The 11,604-nt window shown below is 43.0% G+C and overlaps 3 protein-coding genes across 5 annotated transcripts in view; 2 read left to right on the forward strand and 1 right to left on the reverse strand.

Moving 5' to 3' along the window:
- The window catches only part of LOC311045761 (gamma-butyrobetaine dioxygenase-like), a 50,960-nt gene extending 44,866 nt beyond the window's left edge, over positions 1–6,094 (forward strand). Inside the window, exons 6-9 of the mRNA XM_084057794.1 lie at positions 678–783; positions 2,028–2,224; positions 3,874–4,040; positions 5,310–6,094. Of these exons, the coding sequence (XP_083913920.1) occupies positions 678–783; positions 2,028–2,224; positions 3,874–4,040; positions 5,310–5,470 (631 nt within the window). The 3' untranslated portion in view covers positions 5,471–6,094. The remainder of the gene's footprint in view (positions 1–677; positions 784–2,027; positions 2,225–3,873; positions 4,041–5,309) is intronic.
- The window catches only part of rab4a (RAB4a, member RAS oncogene family), a 305,717-nt gene that overhangs the window by 211,793 nt on the left and 82,320 nt on the right, over positions 1–11,604 (reverse strand). The gene's annotated exons all lie outside the window — the stretch shown is intronic.
- LOC311046589 (histone-lysine N-methyltransferase EHMT2-like) overlaps positions 11,104–11,604 on the forward strand; it is a 29,446-nt gene continuing 28,945 nt past the window's right edge. For all 3 annotated transcript variants that reach the window (XM_084058996.1, XM_084058997.1, XM_084058998.1), the window contains exon 1: positions 11,104–11,410. In XM_084058996.1, coding sequence (XP_083915122.1) covers positions 11,352–11,410 — 59 coding nt within the window. In that variant the 5' untranslated portion in view covers positions 11,104–11,351. The remainder of the gene's footprint in view (positions 11,411–11,604) is intronic.

The raw sequence follows: 11,604 nt of genomic DNA on the forward strand, positions 1-11,604 counted from the left end.
ATCGCGACGCATTGTGAGCTTGTAGATCGGCTATGAGCTTGTAGATCGGCTATTTTCAAAAGATTGTTAGACCATTTTATCCATTTGAAAACTTGTAACATGGAACATTCTGCATAATGAGTACTTTCAACTTTTGGTGCTTGAAGTACATTTTGATACCAATACTTTTGTATTTTTACTCAAGCAAATTTTTGAATTCCGGAATTTCTCTTGTAAGGGCGCGCTCCCACCGCACTTTTATTTTACCTCTGGGGCAGAATCTGCCAATGCTTTGTCAATGCAAATGCGTGGATTCATCGTCTTGCGGATTTTTTCCAAGAATCCACGCATTTGCATTGACAAAGCATTGGCAGATTCTGCCCCAGTGGTAAAATAAAAGTGCGGTGGGAGCGCGCCCTAACAGAGTATTTCTACATTGCAGTATTGATAATTTTACTTAAGTAAAACATGTGAGTACCTTTCCCACCACTGCTTTATGCCATGCATGCATGCGTACATAATAAACCCTGTTTATCACAGCATCTCTGTGAGCTGTTTACTCTGTAGCTCAGCTAAATTGGAAGGAGCTCTGAGACGTAGTTCTCTGTCCTCACGGGCCTATAATCTCACGCAAAGTGTTCTCCTGGAGATAGATGATTAAACATGAGATGATTAAGAGTCCATTAATCACCTTGCAGGCACACGTGGCAGGTCCAGGACAAACCCATGGCCAACAACGTTGCTTACACGTCTGGAGAGCTGAGTCTGCATACCGATTACCCTGCGCTGCACCACCCGCCCGGAGTGAGTACCAACGTGTTAGTGGTGGCACAGTAACTAAGTACATTTACTTGAGTACTTCTTAAAGCGGCACTACAGTATGCAACTTATTTTGTTATGAATAATTTTCATTTTGTCCAATCTGTATGGTATGAGTATGTTAAAGGGATAGTTCACCCCAAAAAAACTTTTTTTTTTATCGATATGTCACCCAATGGACTTGAATTCATGGATATTCTTTAGTTTTTGTCTCATTCCTAAGCCAATAATTTGATGACCAGTGGACCGGTAGGCAGCGGTTCCGGTAGGGGACACAAAGGAGACTCTTTGCGTCTCCTACCGGAACCGGTGCTGGTCATAAGATTATTGGCTTAGGATTGCGACAAAAACTAAATAATATCCATGAATTCAAGTCTCCATGGGGTGACTAATCCATAGAGAAAAAAGGTCACGGAAAAAAAAATAACGTATACAACTGGGGTGGTTGTATTTTGTCTCCCTGCTCTTCTATTGAGACATTTAGATGGTGTCAAAGGTCATGTCTCACCTAGACACAGGATCGGACACGAATTTTGACCTGATGGTCAAGATTCAATTTATCCCCTGAGCAAGCAGTATTAGGCTCTATTAGCTCAATGGTAAAAATGTCAGCACTTCCACAGGAAACCGGGTTAAAATCCGGGGTAGAAGAAGCAAGTTACATAGTGCAGCTTTAAGTAAATGTTTTGAGTATCTGCAGTATCCTAGCATCCCTTTTCTGGGTGAACGGGGGAAAAAATGCATTGCAAGCTTGTAGATCTGCTATTTCCGGTGAAGAGATTTGGTGAAAAAGTGAAAAATGAGCGCCGTACCAAGTATAGTTGCAACTCAGGTCGGTTTTACTCAGTATATAATAGAGCTGGGCTCTTCAACGTTTTTCAGGCCAAGGACCCCGTGGCTGAGAGAGAGATGAAGCAGGGACCCCCACTGCATATTGTATACATTTTCTTCATAGATAGCTTCATACACTTGTTTGACAGCGTTATCATCAGTGTATGTTGGATTCATGTTAATGTGTAAATTCAGACATTTAATCACTTAAACCGTCAATAGTTGTCAAAACCTGACCTTTCACTCTGCTCTCTTGTTTTCTCTCTACACCGAACCTCTTTGCCGAAAATAGCCGATCTACAAGCGCACAACGCCTCGCAGCCCCTGTTGAAGACCCACGGATATAGAGTGTATAAGTGCTTAACGTGCGTTTTTGTTGACGTCTTGTTGTATATTAGGTGCAGTTCCTCCACTGTTTGAGTCAGGCCCGGTCAGGGGGCGAGAGCCTGGTGGTGGACGGCTTCCACATGGCCGAACAGCTGCAGAGAGAAGACCCCCAGGCCTTCCACACCCTGACCAACCTGAGGGTGGACTTCACCGACACCGGCACCGACTACTGTGACTTCATGGTGCAGTCCAAGAACCACATTATCGAGTGAGTTGTTGGGGATTCATGTCTTAAAGGGATTTTTTTTTCCTATCGATTAGTCACCCCATCAATTCATGGATATGTTAGGAGACACAAAGAGTCTCCTTTGTGTCTCCTACCGGAACCGCTGCCTACCGGTTCGCTGGTCATCAAATTATTGGCTTAGGAATGCGACAAAAACAAAAAAATAGCCAAATACATTATCCTTTTGGGGGGTCCTTGACATGGAAAAGTTGGAGCACCACTGATATAGCAACATACTGTTAGGATTTAGAAAACATTTTTAGATATTATGTATCGACCGACAACTGTGACTTCGTGGTGCAGTCCAAGAACCACATCATCGAGTGAGTTGCTGGGATACATGTCTGAATCAATGGTTCTCAAACGTTTTCATGTGTAAAGGGACCCCCACATTGACATGTATTTGGCCACGGACCCACATCTGAAAATGTTTTGTGCCAAGGACCCCCAGAAGAGAAGATTTAAACCAAAATTACGCAACATTTTCCAAACATTTTCGATTTTTTTCAAAAGCATGAGCTCAGTACGGGGCTCACCCCAGGCTGGAAGAGGGAGAGTAACGCCCAGGATTACAGCTTATAGGCAGTCGGCACTGGGTGAAAAAAAATGGGTTACAAAAATCGTGGGCACGAAGTGACGCGCTGTGAGCTTGTATATCTGCTATTTTTGAATAGCCGACGTATAAATGGATAAAGTGCTTAACATGATTGTGATGCTATATCAACACATGTTGCTGGGGACCCCCTGGAACCCCCCTAAGGACCCCCACTTTGAGAACCCCTGCTCTAAATGCATGACAGAATGATGTAAAGTTATGAGGTGCGACCGCAAAATGTACAGCTGGTGGTATGACGTGCTGCACATCGTTGTTGTCGGGCAGAAACCTCTTATCCCCATATTCTAACTTTTTGTGTTTTTTCGTTAATTAACGCCCTTCTTGATCATACTACGGCATCACACAAAAGAATCAAAAGTAGCAGATCTACAAGCTCGAAACGCGGCGCGAAGCGACGCGTTTCGAGCTTGTAGATCTGCTACTTTTGATATATTTGAAAGTAATATACTTAATACTTAAAGTAACAGTTTTCAGTTTTGGACTTATGAGGTTTCCACCCCACAGAGACGATATACAGTGAATACCCTATGTGGCATGTGTGTGCAATTGGGAATGTGGCGTTTAGCTAGACATCTGTAAGTTAGACTATTATCTGAAATTTTGTCCTTTCGCACGCGTGTGCGCGCGCACGCACACACACACACACACACACACACACACACACACACACACACACACACACACACACACACACGTGTAACACACAAGTGCAAGTGAAGACATACATAATCTGTTTTAATGGTAAAACAGTACAACACTGCCATCTGTTGTTCAGTATGGTGAACTTCCCTAAATCCTCCACTAGAACATAGTGAAACAAAGGGCATCTTGACCAATACATTTAAATGAGAATTATGAAACATATTATCGTGTGTGTGTGTGTGTGTGTGTGTGTGTGTGTGTGTGTGTGTGTGTGTGTGTGTGTGTGTGTGTGTGTGTGTGTGTGTGTGTGTGTGTGTGTGTGTGTGTGTGTGTGTGTGTGTGTGTGTGTGTGTGTGTGTGTGTGTGTTTTCAGTGTGGACCAGGAGGGTCAGGTGGTCAGGATCAACTACAACAACGCCACCAGAGACTCAGTTCTGGACCTGCCGGTGCATCAGGTCCAGCCGTTCTACAGAGCGCTCAAAGCGTACGTGGAGATCATGAACCGACCGCAGAACGTGGCCACCTACCGCATGGAACCAGGTCAGTGTTAGCCTGGCATGGCCAGACTAATATCACTGCGTAGATATTAGTCTGGAATCTCTGTGTGGAACCTGAAGGCATTGCCAAGGGGCAAAAAAAAAAATGCCTCTGGAGATAAACCCGCCCCATATTTGCATACTGGGCCCTGATTGGTCCCTCACAACTTCGGAGGGAGAGAAATCCAATCTCTATTGAGAGGGGCCAGACCTTTTTTTGCAATGGCAGATTCGTCTGGAACCAGGCTAGGTCAGTGTACAGTGGACACTGAACACTCCTTCACTGCTCCCAGTGGTGGAAAAAAGACATTTGTTTTACTTTTTTTTACCTAAAAGTATCAATACTGCAATGTAGGAATACCCTGTTAAGTAAATGTCTGGAATTAAAAATTTACTTGAGTAAAAGTACACAATTATTGGCATCAAAATGTACTTAAAGTACAAAAGTTAAAGTACTCATTGTGCAGAATGTCCCATTTCTCAAATAAATCATTTGAAAATAGCCAATCTACAAGATCACAATGCGTCGCGATGCATTGTGAGCTTGCAGATCGGCTATTTTCAAATGGCCGAAATGTATATAGGGCTGAAGTGGTTACTGCGCTGTATGTTTTGTAATAATAATCAAAATCTGCAAAGTAACTGTAGTAACTCAATGTTTCAAATAATTGTAGTGGAGTAACAGTACAATATTAGATGTTGTGGAGTAGAAGTAAAAGTAAGGAAAATTGGAAATACTCCAGTAAAAATACCTCAAAACTGTACTTAAGGACAGTACTTGAGTAAATGTACTCAGTTACTTTACACCACTGACGGGTGGAAACCTCATTATGTCCAAAAACAGCAGATTTACAAGATCAAAACCCAGTGGCGTAACGGAGGGGTAGCAAGCGATGCGGTGCGGGGGGGCCACCAGCAGGGGGGGCCCCGCCTGCGCTGATACAAATATTTTTACAGCAAAAAAAAAGTTGATTTATATTGGTCAAATAGAACCGAATTAGACCCGATTTTTTGTGTGCAGGCACACGCAACGGCGCTGCGCGCGCGTGCATGTGCGTGGGCCTCACGTGAAACTCCCGCGGGGAGGCCCCGCGATTCTGCGTTACGCCACTGTCAAAACCATAAACAAACATAGCGGCCCTAACCTCTAGTTTATGAAGAAGAAAAAAAAGATGGAGATACAAGATATCTGCCTGCAACGATAATATGTCTCTAACAGAGCTCATTGCGCCACCACTGATTCACATACTGTATAAATGCTGTCTTCTTTCAGGTGACGTGTATACGTTCGATAACTGGCGGCTGCTCCACGGACGGAAGAGCTACGTGAGCGGCCCGGGGTACCTGCGTCACCTGGAGGGGGCGTACCTGGACTGGGACGAGGTCATGTCCCGCCTGCGGCTTCTGCGCAGGTCCGTCCACGGTGAGGCGTAGACTAGAGGCCTGTTCCTTCCAACCAGGCGGCGAGGAAAAGCTCCGCTGGATTTGAAGCCCAGGAAGTGAATCTTCTTCAGGGTGCAGTTCCCATTAATGGCCCAGCAGATGTCGCTATCTCACCTCCCTGGCTGGCTGCGGAAGAATTTACACTCAATACAAGAGAACGAGGTTTTGGCCGGACTTGATTTTATTACTGTAGTAAACATTTTCATAAATACTTTATGTTTTTTCAAATATCATGATATTCGTTTAGTAAATTGAAAAAAAAAATTGATGATCAAGTAGGGTCTGTTTCTAGTAGCCTGGTAATCCACTTGGTTCCACCTGATTGGCCAACGTGCGCTGTCAATCACAGAACAATGAGCGAGGACGCTGATAGTCTAGTCCATTTTGTGGACGACGCAGAAACGCCCAGATAAGCTCTCAAGCCAGACCCAATAGGCTCTATTCACAGCAGCCATATTATGAATACATTCACAGGTGTTACCAGTGATATTAATAAAGGCTCTGTTCCATTCTGGTCAAACATGCATGTTGGCCCACTGGAAACACTGTGTTACACCAGTGGGTCTACAGTTGGGGTCCAGGGACCCTCATGGGCTTCCAAATGGCCCCTTACAGGTGTGTAACTCTGAGAGTGTACAAATGGAACCAAATGGACCCTTACGGGTCCATTTGGTTCCATTTGTACACTCTCAAGAGTTATGGGGGTCGTGGAAACCACTGTCCTACACTAAATGGAACAGAGCCTTCATTAGTATCATTGGTAACACCTGTGAAGGAAGTGATACTATGGCTGCTGTGCATAGAGCCTATTCCTGAAATCAAATGCAAATGAGATTTCCGGAAGGGGGATGGTTTACCAGGCTATGTTTCTAGGGCTTCTACTGGTTCTACCAAGTGAAGACCCGCCCATCGCTGCGGTTGCAGCCAATAGCGGTTGTTTTCCGGTTGCTTTTCGGGACTGGCAGTTCCAAGATGGTGGATTGAATTAGCCGAAAAAAGTGGCTTCAAAATAGGTCTGTAGCAACCAATGGGTCACATGACAGTTCCCCATGTCCATATTTTTTACAGTCTATGGTCCTACCCAGGATGATGAAAAGAAGTTGTATTATTGTAATATTGAGATATTATTGTGCGTAGTACTACTAGACAACCAGTAGCGGTCGAGATGTCGGAATAATGGGTTTATATGGCGCGGGCCACTTCATGGTCGGAATATTGGGGTGTCGGAATAATAATGCGTTTAACCCATTAAAACCGGGAAAGCATCTTTGTCATTTTAGATTTTAGTATTATATATATAACAACATACGTTTTCCAGAAAACTGTTAGGATTTAGAAGGCATTTGAAAAATCATCAGATCCACCCGCCGATGGGTTGAGATGGCACGGTCGGAACATTGGGATTTCGGGATTAAGGGTTTAATATAGTCGGAAAAACGGGATGTCGGACCTATGGGATTTCGGAACTATGGGTATTTTTCTGACTTATGGGAGGTCGGAATATTGAGAGCTCAGAATAATGACATGGCACTTTCCTACCAGCCAATCAGAATCAAGCATTCAACCAAGCCGCGTAATAAATTATATTAACATACTCTACCGTACACATTGATTAAAATAACGTTTTGTTCATTTCAATAAGTTCCGGATTGTAACTTTATGAAGTTGCGAATGAAGGCTTGTAGTGAAACATACAGCGTTCTAACTTGCCAGGGTGGATTTTCACACAGTGTAACCTATCCTGGACAAAATGTGTACAAGATTTGAATCCATATTGTAATTTATTGCCACTGAATGATAATCTGTTTCTTATTGCACTAGAAAAGTGATGTTTCCCATTATAGGCCTTAAAACTTAAAAGCACCCTTTATTTTTTTTATTGTACATTCGGAGTTTGGGACTCTCAGCCGATTGGCGTGACAAACGTACATGCTTTTGTTGACATCAACTTGTAAGTTGGTTTACCTTAAACTGTTGTTTACTGTACAGGATAACTCTAGTCTTATGTAATATACATTGGATCCAATGTACATATTTATCGTCACTGTAGGGCAGATGTGCTTGTAGTCAGATCTGCTATTTTTGAATAGCCAACGTGTAAAAGGTTAAAGTGGTTAAAATGATTGTGATGCTACGTTAACTACTTTTCCCGGGGACTCCCTGGAACCCCCTCAAGGACCCCTGGGGGTCCCCGGACCCCACTTTGAGATCCAACGCTCTATATGGAGGTTTCTGCCTGACGTAACGTGGATCAGTCTGTAATGTCTCTGGTTCAAATGTTGTGACGCCCTCGTTTAAAGTGCATTTGGTTTTATGCTTCTTTTATCCCTTTAGTTTTTTACAACTACGAACCATCATCGATTGTGTGAATATGAAAATGATGCCAAACTTTTACAACAAAATAATAATCATTGTATATTATGAGGCTGAACGTTTTTTTATCAGATCTGTACATGGGAGCTTGCAAGTGTGAATGTTAACAATCAGTGTATATTTGAGAAATTGTTTCTGTAAACGATGCATCTCTCTGTTTTAATGGGATGATCAAGCTGATCCATGAGATGAGAGTATATATATCGTTGCTGTCGAGTGGAAACCTCTTATCTCCACATTCTAATTTTTCATAAATTAACGCCCTACTTGATCATACTACAGCGTCACAGAAAAGCATCAAAAGTAGCAGATCTGGCCTGGGCCGTGGAAATCCCTTAACAGACAGCGTGCCGCGGGTTCGCGTCCCGTTCCCGACGGCCTTTGCTGCGTGTCTTCCCCCATCTCTCTCCCCATTTCCTGTCAGCCTACTTTCACTATCCCTGTCCCAATAAAGCTATAAAAAGCCACAAAAAAAATCTTAAAAAAAAAAAAAAAGTAGCAGATCTACAAGCTCGAAACGCGGCGCGAAGCGACGCGTTTCGAGCTTGTAGATCTGCTACTTTTGATATTTTAATTAGAATCCTGAAAAGACAGTTTTGGACAGTTTTGGACATACAGTATGAGGTTTCCACCCAAGACAGACGATATCACATTTATGACTTGAAGCTTGTTAGAAAAATTGATTAAATGAAGTCATTCAGATTTCCTTTCTTTAGAGGCACATTCACTGTAGTCATCAATTTCTCATCAGCCGTTCAATCACATACGAAACTTCATAAATAAATCCTTTAATGTACAATGTGTACTTTCTGATTGCCTTAACATGCAGAAAATGTTCATGTTATTATATATATTTTTAAATAAAAAAAGCATTTTGGTTTTACAGAACAAACTCCTGCTTCGTTATGCGTTATTTCCGCCATTGTTTGCCGCATTACTGGAGCGCACCTGTAAGCTACTATTCTGAACAAACTGGAGAACTGTTCAGGCCACGACCCCACAAAATAATATATTTCAACTGGGGGATCCCCCCCCCTACCCACCCTGACAAGCACTTGGAATTGTAGGAGTTGAGGCATTATATTTAGTTTGACTCGGTTCCACAGATAAACATTGTGAAAATAGCTGATCTACAAGCTCACAACGCCTCGCACAGCGTGAGGTCGTAGATTGGCTATTTTCACAATGTTTGCCTCTTTCTTACGTAATATTTAACAATTTGGCCAATTTGGAATTAAAAAGGTCTTAAAAGTCCTTAAATTGTCACTTTATAAATGTGCAGATACCCTGTATACACTTATATATTATGTATGTTGGTTTGTTTACTGTTGAGTGAGAAAACAATGTTACACATTAAGCTAATCATCTGGCGTATACACGTCACCTGAAAATAAAGAAATGTCCCGACCTCCGGTTTGGGAACCACTGTATTAGGTGATGAATTTCGGTGGGTATCTCATACACAACATCAAATAAACATCCTAAATGTAAACAGCTTTAACATGCCTGGATGTTTCCAGAAGCTTTGTAGGCAGGTCTAAGGACAAAACGTCAAGTCAGTTTTAGTTATAAAGCACGTTTAAAAACAACCATGTTGACCAAAGTGCTGTACAACATGATAAAACAACCTCAGGTGTAAACAAACAATAAACAACATTTTAAAACAGCAAAATTATACAATGACAGACCATAAGATAAGAGCAGGGTGGGGGGCGGGGGCATACAGGGTTTTCAAGTCAAAGTTTATTATGCCCCAAACTGGGCAATTTATATTTGCTGGGTGCAGGCTATATGGAAAGAGTCTGGGTGATACAAATCCTAGGGAGAAGAGGTGTGTTTTGAGTCTGGATTTACTACTGGAGTAGTAGTAAAATATATTAGCCCCAATGGTGAGTAAATCAAGCAGGCGTGTCATGTCAGCTGTCAATCATTCAACTCAATGAAAGCCAATGGAAGCTGATTTGGGCTAAAAGAAATCAGCCCATTTTTTACATATTTTGTGTTTTTCTTGTAACTGTTTGATGCTGTTGGTGCTCCAGGTTCCACCAGCATATGAAATAATCTCTTCTAAAACATTTTAATAATAATTTATCATCTTTATTCCATAAAATAGGGGGGGCTTAGCCCCACTAGCCCATTGATACCAGCCGGGCCTGTGTGTGCGTGTGCGTGTGCGTGTGTGTGTGTGACACACACACACACACACACACACACACACACACACACACACATAAATGATTAGTTACGGGTTTAAAAGAGCCTCTTCACTGTACAATGTCAATGAGGTCAATGAGGAGCATATTTTAAATTATCAATTTCTATTCAATGGAGAAATTATTTTTGATTTCTTGTCCACCTTTGGAGTTACATCATGATGGCAAGGTAACAACACAACACAAACCTCTACCAAAGTGGTCTTGCCCTTTACGCAGTAAATCTGATCACACTTATTCCATTCTTATGCGAAAATCAAAGATCTACAAGCCCGAAAAAAAATGCCTTTTTTTACCCCCATCTGTTTTTTACCCCCATTACCGCCACCGGGACCCCCGTTACGGCCGCCCTGTTACGGCCGCCCCATTACCACCGCCGGTACTCCCGTTACCACCGCCCCCGTTATACCGCCGGGACCCCCGTTACCACCGCTGGGACCCCCGTGGACGGCACTGTAGATATATAGATGGATTCCATGTAATCTCCTCAGAAAAGGGATGCTAGGGTTCAAGTGGTTAAGGTAAAAAAAAACATCACACAAAAATTTGGCGGACCCCCTGTTGTAACTCTGAGGACCCCCTAAGGGTCCCGGACCCCCTGTTGATCTAAAAAGACACAGATGCTTTCCCGGTTTGAATGGGTCACGGTGCTGATAAGGTCTTAACAATACGATAATATCCTCTAATGTTTATAAGGAAACCTTTTGATCTGACATTCACTTTCTTTGTGGAAGAACGTGGAAGGAACACGTTATTCCAACCAGTTCCTTTCCCCTCCATCAGGCGCCCCGGCTGTCATGGGGGAGGCGGTATAGACCAGGATTACTACATGTTTTTAGGGTATTAACTACCCTATAGGAGACACGGGGAGAAAATACAAACTCCACACAGAAAGGCCCTTTAGCCAACCCCACCCAGGGTGTGGGCACTGATGACGCGGAGGAGAAGACACGCCCCCAGCATCCCCGGCATTCACTTTCTGATTCTCTATCCCTTACATCAGACACAAGCACACGCACACACGCGCACGCACGCACGCACGCACACACACACACACACACACACACACACACACACACACACACACACACACACACACTTTCTGACACGGTGAACTCTACTGCTCTCTGACAAAGACAAACTGTTCTTACTTAAATTACAAAACTTTTGATAACTTTATAAGACAGAGCCATCGGATCGTGGACCAGAGTGGACCTGTTTACACTGGCACAGACCAGACCGGACCGGACCAGACCAGACCAGACCAGACCAGACCAGGACAAAAGATGAACCTGTGTAAAAAACTAACCATTCTAATACTGAGCGCCACTGTATTAATACTGTGGTGAGTACATGAATACTGCTACTACACCTAATAATACTACTACTATTACTATTCCTACTATTACTAGTAATATAACTTCTAGTACTACGGACCGGGTGAAATCACCACTGGGCCGTTTTCCTCCAAACACACGTTTTGCTTCACATTTTTCTCTTTTTACACGTTTTACACTTTAGCTCAGTAGTTCTCAAAGT

The sequence above is a fragment of the Gymnoscopelus microlampas genome (assembly GCF_963454915.1).
Source record: "Gymnoscopelus microlampas genome assembly, chromosome: 1".
Taxonomy (NCBI): Eukaryota; Metazoa; Chordata; class Actinopteri; order Myctophiformes; family Myctophidae; genus Gymnoscopelus; species Gymnoscopelus microlampas.